A 15,190-nucleotide genomic window follows, 5' to 3' on the forward strand; every position below is an offset into this window, starting at 1 on the left:
AGGACTTGAAGCCTCTTCATTGCGCAGACGCAGAACAACCACTGAATTCAAACTTCTTTCCCGTGGAAACATGTCAATTTGGTACGGCTGAATAGGCTGGATAAGAATCACCAGGCAGCGTGAAAGGAGTTCAGAATGTGAGTGCTACATCTTGAAATTGTTGCTGCTTACAGGCGTTTCCTGGCTGGCGGCCAGAGCTTGCAGAGTGTTAAAGAGCAGTAAGTCGCCTGCCCTGTCAGTGTGAGAACAGGTGGGAGAGGACAGCACACGCAGCGGTGGGGGCCCGAGCAGCGAGGGAACTTCCAGACAGCGAAATGATCCTGAAGAACTGCGTGGCTTTGATAACGGGCGCGTCGCAAGGCCTGGGCAAGGCATTTGCTGAAGCCTTGTTGAAGAAAGAAGCAAAGGTAACACAGCGGTATCTAATGCAGAACTGGTGGAGAGGAGAGGCGGGGAGGCGGGGGGAGTGTGCGCTGTTGGGTAGTGGGGGGGGGGGTAGTGATTGCTGTTGCTTTCCTCAGGGAAAGGCAGAAAAATCTGATAAGTATTTGTTTGCAACGGTTAAGTAAATATTATGTGCTTTTCCATCTGCAGCTTAGCACTCAGCTGGAATAGGGAGTAACTCCCTCCGTGCTGTACAAATATTATGGATTCTGTAATTTCGGCCTGAGCAGAGATTGCATCAGAGAGATTGTTACCTTTTTACACAACAACAGGGTTGAGTGGGTAGAAGAATGTTTGTGTCCAGAAACACGGTGGGGTTCAATTTACAGTGCGTGGCATGTGTCTTATTCGTGAATGATAGTGTTGGACAATACCCTCGTGGGAAGTTCACCCACCTGTTCCTGGTCCCATCCTGTTCGTGGATATTTCTACTTCTCCTGGTCCAGACCACACTCTTCCACAGAGGCATGTCGGCTAGCACTGCTGCCTCACAGCGCCAGGGAGGCGGGTTCAATACCCGCTTTGGGTCACTGTCTGTGCGGAGTTTGCACGTTCTACCCGTGTCTGCATGGGTTTCCTCCGGGTGCTCCAGTTTCCTCCCACAGTCCAAACGACGTGCTGGTAAGGTGCATTGGCCGTGGTAAATTCTCCCTCAGTGTACCCGAACAGGCTCCAGAGTGTGACGACGAGAGGATTTTCACAGTAACTTCATTGCAGTGTCAATGTAAGCCTACTTGTGACACTAACAAATAAACTTAACTCAAGTTTCCCAGTCCCACATTGAAACTTGTCAGCAGCTACAGAGGACGTTCCGCACCCAAACCATCGAGTCATGTTCCCCATCAGGGGATCATCAAGATAGCCGGTTGTCTTCTCAATGGGGGAAGGGAAGAGATGGAATGTCGCATGATCTCTAAGCATCAGTGGTTGTGCCAAAACGGATGTTTGGGAGAGAAAGTTTTTAACTATGAATGCTAAACAGATTTGTCTACCTAAATTTAGCCTGGGCAGAGTAACACACTATCTTAATCACAACAGCAGTGATTAATTCTGACATAAATTCACTACATGTTCCCAGATGTGTCTAAACCCGACAGCAAGACAGAAGTCAGTGAAGGAAATATTGCAATCCTCTGCCCCATTAGTTTAACTTTCAGGTGTTAATACTGTCAGAAAACAGTTTCACAGGCACAAAGGGGCTGGAGGGTCGGGTGGGGGGGGGGACGGCGGGGGAGAGTGAGGGGAGGGGGTGGAGCTGAGGCAGGGGGAGAGGACCATGAAGAGGGGTGGGGAGGGAAGATTATTGGTGTAGAAGAGAGGGGATGGGGGTGATGGAGAAGCGTACGGCTAGAGGAGGGTTAGGAGCAAGCTGGGGAACAAAGTGGGGAAGGGTGGAGAAGGGCAGGGAGAGGGCTGATGCCAGGGGAGAGATATCGTAATGTGCACAGGAATAGGGAGGGAATAGAGGGATACGGACTGAGTCAGAGCAGAAGGTTTTTTCTCGTTTAGTTAGGGTATGATGATCGGCGCAGGCTTGGAGGGCCGAAGGGCCTGTTCCTGTGCTGTACTTTTCTTTGTTCTTATTATCTGAAAAGCAACTATGTGCAATGCTACAGGGTGAAGGCGGGTAATGCCCCGAGGTCCATTGCTTATTTGGAGATCTGGTACAGACACAACAGACCGAATGGCCTCTTGTACTGTAGAACATAGAACAGTACAGCACAGAACAGGCCCTTCGGCCCACGATGTTGTGCCGAGCTTTATCTGAAACCAAGGTCAAGCTATCCCACTCCCTATCATCCTGGTGTGCTCCATGTGCCTATCCAATAACCGCTTAAATGTTCCTAAAGTGTCTGACTCCACTATCACTGCAGGCAGTCCATTCCACACCCCAACCACTCTCTGCGTAAAGAACCTACCTCTGATATCCTTCCTGTATCTCCCACCACGAACCCTATAGTTATGCCCCCTTGTAATAGCTCCATCCACCCGAGGAAATAGTCTTTGAACGTTCACTCTATCTATCCCCTTCATCATTTTATAAACCTCTATTAAGTCTCCCCTCAGCCTCCTCCGCTCCAGAGAGAACAGCCCTAGCTCCCTCAACCTTTCCTCATAAGACCTACCCTCCAAACCAGGCAGCATCCTGGTAAATCTCCTCTGCACTCTTTCCAGCGCTTCCACATCCTTCTTATAGTGAGGTGACCAGAACTGCACACAATATTCCAAATGTGGTCTCACCAAGGTCCTGTACAGTTGCAGCATAACCCCACGGCTCTTAAACTCCAATCCCCTGTTAATAAAAGCTAACACACTATAGGCCTTCTTCACAGCTCTATCCACTTGAGTGGCAACCTTTAGAGATCTGTGGATATGAACCCCAAGATCTCTCTGTTCCTCCACAGTCTTCAGAACCCTACCTTTGACCCTGTAATCCACATTTAAATTAGTCCAACCAAAATGAATCACCTCACATTTATCAGGGTTAAACTCCATTTGCCATTTTTCAGCCCAGCTCTGCATCCTATCTATGTCTCTTTGCAGCCTACAACAGCCCTCCACCTCATCCACTACTCCACCAATCTTGGTGTCATCAGCAAATTTACTGATCCACCCTTCAGCCCCCTCCTCTAAGTCATTAATAAAAATCACAAAGAGCAGAGGACCAAGCACTGATCCCTGCGGCACTCTGCTAGCAACCTGCCTCCAATCCGAAAATTTTCCATCGACCACCACCCTCTGTCTTCGATCAGACAGCCAGTTACCTATCCAATCGGCCAACTTTCCATCTATCCCACACCTCCTCACTTTCATCATAAGCCGACCTTATCAAACGCCTTACTAAAATCCATGTATATGACATCAACTGCCCTACCTTCATCAACTCACTTAGTTACCTCCTCAAACAATTCTATCAAATTTGTGAGGCACGACTTGCCCTTCACGAATCCGTGCTGACTATCCCGGATTAATCCGCATCTTTCTAAATGGTCGTAAATCCCATCTCTAAGGACCTTTTCCGTCAATTTACCAACCACCGAAGTAAGACTAACCGGTCTATAATGACCAGGGTCATTTCTATTCCCTTTCTTAAACAGAGGAACAACATTCGCCATTCTCCAGTCCTCTGGCACCATCCCCGTGGACAGCGAGGACCCAAAGATCAAAGCCAAAGGCTCTGCAATCTCATCCCTTGCCTCCCAAAGAATCCTAGGATACATTTCATCAGGCCCAGGGGACTTATCGACCTTCAGTTTATTCAAAACTGCCAGTACATCCTCCCTCCGAACATCTACTTCCTCCAGCCTATTAGCCTGTAACACCTTCTCTTCCTCAAAAACATGGCCCCTCTTCTTGGTGAACCATGTTCTGTGACTCTGTAAAGTTACAAAGGAATAGGGAGCAAAGTTAGTGGATGAGATGAAGGTGCAGATCTGTTTTGATCGATTTGTGTTTTGAGTTCACATATAGAGGAGCTTAAATGGTCTCAATCCATCTTCTGATATCCATCTAGATATAAAGGAGTAAACAGCATCTACTCTTGTGATGTTGTTCTGGTTGTACGATACTCATTAGTTAACTGTCTATAAACCTCCTTACTGTGGTGGATGACTTTTAGTCTCTGACCACATATCCTGTCAGTCGCACTTATCTAAAAATGGAAAGTACAATTGCAGAAAATTACAAGAGAATTAACGCTAATATATTGCTCCTGAGTCTTCAAATGGGGGGCAGCACGGTGGCACAGTGGTTATCACTGCTGCCTCACAGCGCCAGGAACCCGGGTTCGATTCCCAGCCTTGGGTCACTGTCTGTGTGGAGTTTGCACATCCTCCTCTTGTCTGCATGGGTTTCCTCCAGGTGCCCCGGTGTCCTCCCACAATCCGAAAGATGCGCTGGTTAGATGCATTGGCCATGCTAAATTCTCCCTCCGTGTATCCGAACAGACGCCGGAGTGTGGCGACTAGGGGATTTTCACAGTAACTTCATTGCAGTGTTAATGTAAGCCTATTTATGACACTAATTAATAAAGAAATAAATAAAATGAACACCATCTCTGTCAATGGGAGAAGTTGATTAGTGTCCATAGATTGAAGTGATTGGAGATTTGTATCTTTGCGGATTATTGCATGAACCTTTGTACCAAATTCCTTTTCTTGTTATTTACAGCGACACTAAGCCACTGAGATAAATAATTAATGCCCCCCACAAAAGGCAGACTGAAGAATTTTATACAGATGCATTAAACAATCAAACAGAGGGCGGCACACTGGCTCAGTGGTTAGCACTGCTGCCTCACAGCACCAGGGACATGGGTTCGATTCCCGGCTTGGGTCACTGTCTATGCAGAGTTTGCACGTTCACCCCGTGTCTACGTGGGTTTCCTCCGGGTGCTCCGGTTTCCTCTCACAGTCCGAAAGACGTGCTGGTTAGGTGGATTGGCCATGCTAAATTCTCCCTCTGTGTACCCGAACAGGCGCTGGAGTGTGGTGACTCAGGGATTTTCACAGTAACTTCATTGCAGTGTTAATGTAAGCCCACTTGTGACACTAATAAATAAAGTTAAACCTGCATATATGTATATAATTCAACTGGACAGTGCTGTGCTATATGACGGGGGCAGCCGCCATTGCCATTGGCAACTTCAACCCTGCCTTTCCCATCCAGCTTTGCCTTTACCGATATCGGAGTGATTCCTGGCCGATCATGTAAGAGAAAATATGATCTGCACCTAAGATTCAGTGTAACGTGGACAGAGCCATGTGGACAAGGCGGCACACTGGCACAGTGGTTAGCACTGCTGCCTCACACTGCCAGAGACCTGGGTTCAATTCTGGCATTGGGTGACTGTTTGTGTGGAGTTTGCACATTCTCCCTGTGTCTGCGTGGATTTCCTCCGAGTGCTCCAGTTTCCTCCCACAGTCAAAAAATGTGTGGGTTAGATGCATTGGCCATGCTAAATTACCCATTAGTGTCCCAGGATGCGTAGGTTAGAGGGATCAGTGGGGTAAATGTGTGAGGTTACGGGGATAGGGCCGAGGTGAGATTGTTGTCGTTGCAGACTCGATGGTCCGAATGGCCTCCTTCCGCACTGTAGGGATTCTATGATAATTCCCCGAGCTTGGATCTTTACTGTACCTATGGAAGTAGTTTCTAATGGTTAATAAATAGTTACTGTTGAACCACCTAAGACTACGAATAACTTAATAAGATCTAACAAACTGTGCCAAACATCTTACAACTTGATGACCATGAATGGCCCAACTCAAAACCTCACAGAGACAGCAGAGGAAAATTAAAATCCTGGGAAACTGATGGAAAAATCGGTCAGGCAATCTATTTTCAGCTCAGATCTGTTTAAAGGGGAGAAAGCAAACCACAGTACAAAGTAAACCTTACGATCCAGTTCGTGAAACATCATAGAAACTGTGACATTCCACACTAAAGGAAGCAATACCCTCGCCAACTAATAGACAATGTCAGCACTGTGGAACAACGAGCTTATCCTCAGACATCTGGCAATTTCTGCCCAATGTTTTCAATGTAACTAATTAGGACATTTTGAAAAGGTACAGGTACAGAGTTCCCTAAAAGTGACATCACAGGTGGATAGGGTCGTAAAGAGTGCCTTTGGTACATTGGCCTTTATAAATCGGAGTATCAAGTATAAAAGTTGGAGTGTTATGGTAAGGTTATATAGGGCATTGGTGAGGCCGAATTTGGAGTATTGTGTACAGTTGTGGTCACCTAGTTACAGGAAGGATGTAAATAAGGTTGAAAGAGTGCAGAGAAGGTTCACAAGGATGTTGCCGGGACTTGAGAAGCTGAGTTACAGAGAGAGATTGAATAGGTTGGGACTTTATTCCCTGGAGCGTAGAAGATTGAGGGGAGATTTGATAGAGGTGTATGAGATTTTGATGGGTATAGATAGAGTGAATGCAAGCAGGCTTTTTCCGCTGAGGCTAGGGGAGAAAAAAACCAGAGGGCATGGGTTAAGGGTGAAAGGAGAAAAGTTTAAAGGGAATATTAGGGGGGGCTTCTTCACGCAGAGAGTGGTGGGAGTGTGGAATGAGCTGCCGGATAAAGTGGTAAATGCGGGGTCACTTTTAACATTTAAGAAAAACTTGGACGGGTTGATGGATGAGAGGGGTGTGGAGGGATATGGTCCAAGTGCAGGTCAGTGGGACTAGGCATTAAATGGTTCGGCACAGACAAGAAGGGCCAAAGGGCCTGTTTCTGAGCTGTAATTTTCTATGGTTCTATGGTTCTAAAAGCTGTGCTAAACCAAAACATCAAAACGCATGGAGAATCCCAAGAGGATTGACAAGGTCGAAATAGCACACACCAGGAGTTACGTTTCTTGGGTGAGGTGAAATATCCTGGAATTTTCATTCTGGAATCTCGGATTAAGTTTATTTATTAGGTCACAAGTAGGCTTACATTAACACAGCAATGAAGTTACTGTGAAAATCCCCTAGTCACCACACTCCAGCGCCTGTTCGGGTACACATATTTGATTTGATTTATTATTGTCACATGTATTAGCATGCAGTGAATAGTATTGTTTCTTGTGAGCTATACAGACAAAGCATACTGTTCATAGAGAAGGAAACGAGAGAGTGCAGAATGTAGTGTTACAGTCATAGCTGGCGTGTAGAGAAAGATCAGCTTAATGCAAGGTAAGTCCATTCAAATGGCTGATGGCAGCAGGGAGGAAGCTGTTCTTGAGTCGGTTGATACGTGACCTCAGACTTTTGTATCTTTTTCCCGACGGAAGAAGGTGGAAGAGAGAATGTCCGGGGTGCGTGGGGTCCTTAATTATGCTGGCAGCTTTGTCGAGGCAGCGGAAAATGTAGACAGAGTCAATGGATGGGAGGCTGGTTTGAGTGATGGATTGGGCTACATTCATGACCCTTTGTAATTCATGCGGCCTTGGGCAGAGCAGGAGCCATACCAAGCTGTGATACAACCAGAAAGAATGCTTTCTATGGTGCATCTGTAAAAGTTGGCAAGAGTTGTAGCTGACATGCCAAATTTCTTTCGTGTTCTGAGAGAGTAGAGGTGTTGGTGGGCTTTCTAAACTATAGTGTCAGATTAGAGGACCAGGACAGGTTGTTGGTGATCTGGACACCTAAAAACTTGAAGCTCTCGACCCTTTCTACTTCATTCCCATTGATGTAGACAGGGGCATGTTCTCCTTTACACTTCCTGAAGTCGATGACAATTTTCTTTGTTTTGTTGACATTGAGGGAGAGATTATTGTCACCGCTCCAGTTTACCAGATTCTCTATCTCATTCCTGTACTCTGTCTCGTCATTGCTTGAGATCCGACCCACTATGGTGGTGTCATCAGCAAACTTGAAAATCGAGTTGAGGGCAATTTGGCCACACAGTCATAGGTGTATAAGGAGTATAGTAGGGGCTGAGAACACAGCCTTGTGGAGCACTGCTGGTGAAGATGATCGTGGAGGAGATGTTGTTGCCTATCCTTACTGATTGTAGTCTTTAGGTTAGGAAGTTCAGGATCCAGTCAGAGGGAGGAGCCGAGGCCCAGGGAACAGAGTTTGGAGATGAGTTTCATAGGAATAATAGTGTTGAAGGCTGAGTTGTAGTCAATAAATAGGAGTCTGACATAGGTGTCTTTGTTATCTAGGTGTTCCAGGGTTGAGTGCAGGGCCAGGGAGATGGCGTCTGCTGTGGACCTGTTGCAGCGGTAGGCGAACTGTAATGGATCCAGGCAATCCGGGAGGCCGGACTTGATTCGTGCCATGACTAACCTTTCGAAGCACTTCATAACGATGGATGTCAGAGCGATAGTCATTGAGACACGCTGCTTGGCTTTCCTTTGGTACTGGGATGATGGTCGTCTTCTTGAAGCAGATAGGGATCTCAGATTGTTATAACGAGAGGTTGAAGATGTCTGCGAATATCCCCGCCAGCTGGTCCGCACAGGATCTGAGTGCCCGTCCTGTGCTGCCTCGTCATTGTTTGAGATCCGACCCACTGCAGTGGTATCATCAGCAAACTTGAAAATTGAATTGGAGGGGAATTTGGCCACACAGTCTTAGGTGTATAAGGAGTATAGTAGGGAGCTGAGAGCACAGCCTTGTGGGGCACTGGTGTTGAGGATGATCGTGGAGGAGGTGTTGTTGTCTATCCTTACAGATCGCGCGGTCTGTGGGTTAGGAAATTCAGGATCCAGTCACAGAGGGAGGAGTTACTAGTGATGATGTAAATACATGGGGTAAATTGAGATTTCTTGTAAATAAATTTGATAAAAAATTGGGGGGGGGGTGGTGGTGTGCCATTCCTGGCTTGGGTCACTGTCTGTGTGGAGTTTGCACGTTCTCCCCGTGTCCGCATGGGTTTCCTCCGGGTGCTCCGGTTTCCTCCCACAGTCCGAAAGACGTACTGGTTAGGTGCATTGGCCATGCTAAATTCTCCCTCGGTGTACCCAAACAGGTGCCGGAGTGTGACGACTAGGGGATTTTCACAGTAACTTCATTGTAGTGTGAATGTAAGACTACTTGTGACACTAATAAATAAACTTTATGAAATAAACTTTACTTTATCTACCGTGTGGGGTTTTGTCGATTTGCGCCATCTCGCAGCAAACTACAGAGAGTTTGCTGAAAGCTTTGCCCAGAGCTGTTGTTTATTTGGATGGCATCTCAATAACAGTGTCCACTGAGGAGGGACATTTCGCAAATTTGGGCGAAGTTTTGAAAAGCTTCCGGAAGGCAGGAGTGCGTTAAAAAGAGAAAAGTGCACCTTCCAAGCAGATGAGGTAGCTTACCTTGGTTATCGGGTCGATGTTCAGAGGTTACACCCAGAGGAGGACAAAGTGAAAGTGATTGAAGAGGCACCGCCCCTCGGAACACCTCAGAACTCAGATCTCTCCTTGGGATGGTCAATTATTTTGGGCGGTTCCTCCCAAATCTATCAATATTACTAGCACCATTGCATGTGCTGTTAAAGAAATGCCAGAGATGGTGTTGGAAAGCACCACAAAAAGAGACTTTTAAAAAGTTAAGCAGGTATTTCAGTCATCATGGTTATGAGTGCATTTCAACCCCTCGAAGGAGATGGTCCTTACATGCGATGCATCACCATATGGAGTTGGGGTTGTGTTATCCCACAGGGTTAGGGTTTGAGAGACCCATTGGATACGTATCAAGAACCCTGTCAGATGTGGAAAGAAGGTACTCACAGTTAGAAAAAGAGGCTTAGCTGTTATCTCCAGTATTAAGAAGCTTCATCAACACATTTCCAGTAGACATTCTATGATCACGGACCATAAGCTGCTCTTGGGGCTTGTCAAGGAGCAGAGGACGATTCGACCAATTGTTGCTGTGGGAATACAGTGATGGGCACTGTCCTTGTCCAAAAGTTGGCCAGGAGCTCACAGAGTCAATGCAGATGGCTCAAGTCATCTACTGTTACACAAAAACATGCCAATTCCTCTAGTCCCGCAAGAGACTGTCATGGCTTTAAACTTTCTGGAGTATTTACCTATAATCATAGAATCCCTACAGTGCAGGAGGAGGCCATTCAGCCCATCGAGTCTGCACTGACAACAGTCCCATCCAGACCCTATTTCCGTAACCCCACATATTTACCCTGCTAGTCCCCCTAACACTAGGGTCAATTTAGCATGGCCAATCAACTTAACCTGCACATCTTTAGACTGTGGGAGGAAACCGGAGCATTCGGAGGAAACCCACGCAGACTCAGGGAGAATGTGCAAACTCCACACAGACAGTCACCCGAGGCCGGAATCGAGCCCGGCTCCCTGGTGCTGTGAGGCAGCAGTGCTAACCACTGTGGCACCGCGCCGTCCACCATTGTGCCATTGTGCCAGCACAACTAATTAAGTACTGGGCTATTAGAGATCCACGGTTATCGAAGATTAACAGATACCTCATAGATTATGGAATGAGAGTGCTTCAGAGGAAAGCCTCATCAGCTCAGGAAGCATGAGCTCAGTTGTGAAGATGGTGTCACCCTTTGGGGAAGGAGAGTGTTCATCCACACACCAGGAATAGATTGAATGCGTGAAGAATTGTATAGTGCCTTTCCAGGTGTGTCGAAGGTGAAAATGCGAGCGAGAAGCTATACCTGGTCGCCTCACATTGATGATGATATAGAAAGGATTGTCAAACAATGTGACCGTTCCAGCAAATGGTACCAGCCAGAATCCCCCTGCATCCATGGGAATACAGTAAGAAGTCTCACAACACCAGGTTAAAGTCCAACAGGTTTATTTGGTAGCAAATACCATAAGCTTTTGGAGCGCTGCTCCTTCGACACTCCATGGGAATAGCCAGGTCAGCCATGGGTCAGAGTTCACGTACATTACATTGGACAATTTGTGGGTGCAATGTTCCTTTTGTTCGTGGACACCCATTTGAAATGGAAGGAGGTATTCAAAATGAGGCCCACAACTTCATACTCCATGGTCAAGAAACTGCGCCAATCCGTCGCCACCCACGGCATACCAGAAGGACTTGTCTCAGACGATGGAAAAGCATTCACAAGTGTGCAATTCCAGAAGTTTGCGACATTTAGTGGGGTAAAACATGTCCGAACTGCACCATATAATCATAGAGTCCTATGTTTCTCCAGAAGGAACTCTTCAAAATGCAGCTAATGAAAATACGACAAAATTTATTCCAACTTATAAGTCAAAGGGTCTAATAAAGAAACATCATTACTTCAAACTTGGGGCCTCGCCCTGGGCCACTCCAAGCTCCCCACAATTTTACATAGTTCCTTATTTATAATGAATCGGCTGGTCAGCTAACTATTACATCACTCTGTAATTGGTTTCATGGTTTACTGGGTCAGTTGACTCTTACATCTTGTTCCCATTGGTCACATTATATCCAATACAAAGTTGTTACCGGTTACATTCTAACACCCTACAGTGCAGAAGGAGTCCATTTGATCCATCGAGTCTGCACCAACAACAATCCCACCCAGGCCCTATCCCCGTAACCCCATGTACTTACCCTAACTAGTCCCCCTGACACTAAGGGGCAATTTAGCATCACCAATCAACCGAACCTGCACATCTTTAGACTGTGGGAGGAAACAGGCGGAAACCCACACAGACACGGGGAGAATGTGCAAACTCCTCACAGACAGTGACTCAAGCCAGGAATCGAACCCAGTTCTGGCACAGTGAGGCAGCAGTGCTAATCACTGTGCCACCGTGCCACCATCACCTCTCTTCAAAATGGATTGGCCGAACACTCACTTCAGATTTTCAAAGCTGGTTTGAAGAAACAACCACCTCCTTCACTAAGATAGCACAGTTCCTGTTAGCCTATAGAACCACCCACAGACCACTCCTGGAATAGAGCAAAGAACAAAGAAAATTACAGCACAGGAACAGGCACTTCGGCTCTCCAAGCCTGCACCGACCATGCTGCCCTACTGAACTAAAACCCCCTACCCTTCCGGGGACCATATCCCTTTATTCCCATCCTATTCATGTATTTTCCCAGACGCCCCTTAAAACTCACTATCGTATCTGCTTCCACCACCTCCCCCGGCAGCGAGTTCCAGGCACCCACCACCCTCTGTATACAAAATCTGCCTCGTATATCTCCTTTAAACCTTGCCCCTCACACCTTAAACCTATGCCCCCAAGTAATTGACTCTTCCATCCTGGGAAAAAGCTTCTGACTATCCACTCTGTCCATGCCCCTCATAATCTTGTAGACTTCTATCAGGTCGCCCCCCAACTTCCGTCGTTCCAGTGAGAACAAACCAAGTTTCTCCAACCTCTCCTCATAGCTAATGCCCTCCATACCAGGCAACATCCTGGCAAATGTGAGAGGGGAGAGATACAAAAGTGTCCAGAGGGGCAATTGTTTCACACAGAGAGTGATGAGTGTCTGCAACAAGCTGCCAGAGGTAGTAGTAGTGGCGGGTACAATTTTCTTTTAAAAAAGCATTTAGATAGTTACATGGGTACGATAGGTATAGAGGGATATGGGCCAAATGCGGGCAATTGGGATTAGCTTAGGGGTTTTAAAAAAGAAAGGGCGGCATGGACAAGTTGGGCCGAAGGGCCTGTTTCCATGATGTAAACCTCTACGACTCTATGACTCTAAATCTTTTCTGTACCCTCTCCAAAGCCTCCACATCCTTCTGGTAGTGTGGTGACCAGAATTGAACGCTATATTCCAACCTCGGCCTAACTAAGGTTCCATAATGCTGCAACATGACTTGCCAATTTTTAAGCTCAATGCCCCGCCGATGAAGGCAAGCATGCCGTATGCCTTCTTAACTGCCTTCTCCACCTGCATTGCCTCTTTCAGTGGCGTGTGTACCTGTACGCCCAGGTCTTCTACCTATCAATACTCTTAAGGGTTCTGCCATTGACTGTATATTTCCTATCTTTATTAGACCTTCCAAAATGCATTACCTCACAGTTGTCCGGATTAAACTCCATCTGCCATCTCTCCGCCCAAGTCTCCAACCGATCTATATCCTGCTGCATCCTCTGATGGTCCTCATCACTATCCGCAATTCCACCAACCTTTACGTCATCCGCAAATGTACTAATCAAGCCAGTTACATTTTCCTCCAAATCATTTATATATATTACAAACAGCAAAGGTCCCAGCACTGATCCCTGAGGAACGCCACTTGTCACAGCCCGCCATTCAGAAAGGGACCCTTCCACTGCTACCCGCTGTCTTCTATGACCGAGCCAGTTTTGTATCCACCTTGGCAGCTCACCACTGATCCCGTGCAACTTCACTTTCTGTACCAGTCTGCCATGAGGGACCTGGTCAAAGGCCTTATTGAAGTCCATGAAGACAGTATCCTCTGCCCTACCCTCATCAATCATCTTCATCACTTCCTTGAAAAACTCAATCAAATTAGTGAGACATGACCTCCCCTTCACAAAACCATGTTGCCTCTCACGAATACGTCCACTTATTTCCAAGTGGGAGTAAATCCTTTCTCAAAGAATCCTCTCCAATAATTTTCCTACCACTAACATAAGGCTCACTGGCCTGTAATTACCTGGATTATTCTTGCTACCCTTCTTAAACAGAAGAACAACATTGGCTATTCTCCAATCCTCTGGGACTCCCCCTGTATGTGGAGATGCTGGCGTTGGACTGGGGTGGGCACAGTAAGAAGTCTCACAACACCAGGTTAAAGTCCAACAGGTTTATTTGGTATCACAAGCTTTCAGAGCGCTGCTCCTTCATCAGGTGAGTGATGACTCCACTCACCTGATGAAGGGGCAGCGCTCCGAAAGCTCGTGATACCAAATAAACCTGTTCAACTTTAACCTGGTGTCGTGAGACTTCTTACTGTGTCTTCCCCTGTTGCCAGTGAGGATACAAAGATTTCTCTTAAGGCCACAGCAATTTCCTCTCTTGCCTCTCTCAGTATTCTGTTCACATCGGGCCCTGGGGACTTGTCTACTTTAATGTTTCTCAAGAACCCCAATACCTCCTTTTTGATCTCAACATGACTCAAACTATCTACACATCCTTTCCCCAGACTCATCATCCACCAAGTCCTTCTCTTTGATGAATACTGATTCCAAGTACTCATTTAATACCTCGCCCATTTCCTCTGGCTCCACGCATAGATTCCCCCCCTCTGTCCTTAAGTGGGTCAACCCTCTCCCTGGCTATCCTCTTACTCTTTATATATGTATGAACAGCCTTGGGATTTTCCTTAATCCTGCTGGCCAATGACTTTTCATGACCCCTTTTAGCCCTCCTTATAGAGTCATAGAGTCATAGACGTTTACAGCATGGAAACAGGCCCTTCGGCCCAACTTGTCCATGCCACCCTTTTTTTAAACCCCTAAGCTAGTCCCAATTGCCCGCATCTGGCCCATATCCCTCTATACCCATCTTACCCATGTAACTGTCTAAATGCTTTTTAAAAGACAAAATTGTACCTCTGGCAGCTTATTCCAGATGCTCACCACCCGCTGTGTGAACAAATTGCCCCTCTGGGCCCTTATGTATCTCTCCCCTCTCACCTTAAACCTATGCCCTCTAGTTTTAGACTCCCCTACCTTTGGGAAAAGATATTGACTATCTAGCTGATCTATGCCCCTCATTATTTTATAGACCTGTATAAGATCACTCCTCAGCCTTCTACGCTCCAGAGAAAAAAGTCCCAGTCTATCCAGCCTCTCCTTATAACTCAAACCATCAAGTCCCGGTAGCATCCTAGTAAATCCTTTCTGCACTCTTTCTAGTTTAGTAATATCCTTTCTATAATACAGTGACCAGAACTGTACACAGTATTCCAAGTGTGGTCTTACCAATGTCTTGTACAACTTCAACAAGACGTCCCAACTCCTGTATTCAATGTTCTGATTCAATGTTCTCCTGTATTCAATGTTTCAATGTTTAACCTGGTGTTCTGACCAATGAAACCAAACATGCTGAATGCCTTCTTCACCACTCTGTCCACCTGTGACTCCACTTTACTCCATACTCCTTGCTTAAGTTTCTTTCTGGTCTCCTTGTATTCCACACTTGCTTCATGTGTTCCCAGCCTCCTCGCCTTGACAAATGCTTTCTTTTTCTCTTTGACTAGACTCACAAATCCTCGTTATCCAAGGTTCCCAAAACTTGCCATACTTATCCTTTATCCTTACAGGAATGTCTCGGTCCTGAATTCCTATCAACACTTGAAAGTCTCCCAAATGCCAAATGTTGATTTGCCCTCAAAGATCTGCCCCCAGTCTACA

General features: G+C 46.4%; 1 protein-coding gene across 1 annotated transcript in view; it reads left to right on the forward strand.

The window, feature by feature from the left end:
- Positions 1-243: 243 nt before the first annotated feature.
- Positions 244-15,190, forward strand: part of LOC144495147 (15-hydroxyprostaglandin dehydrogenase [NAD(+)]-like) — an 88,982-nt gene continuing 74,035 nt past the window's right edge. Inside the window, exon 1 of the mRNA XM_078215110.1 lies at positions 244-407. Coding sequence (XP_078071236.1) covers positions 315-407 — 93 coding nt within the window. The 5' untranslated portion in view covers positions 244-314. The remainder of the gene's footprint in view (positions 408-15,190) is intronic.

The sequence above is a fragment of the Mustelus asterias genome, chromosome 6 (genome assembly GCF_964213995.1).
Source record: "Mustelus asterias chromosome 6, sMusAst1.hap1.1, whole genome shotgun sequence".
Classification (NCBI taxonomy): domain Eukaryota; kingdom Metazoa; phylum Chordata; class Chondrichthyes; order Carcharhiniformes; family Triakidae; genus Mustelus; species Mustelus asterias.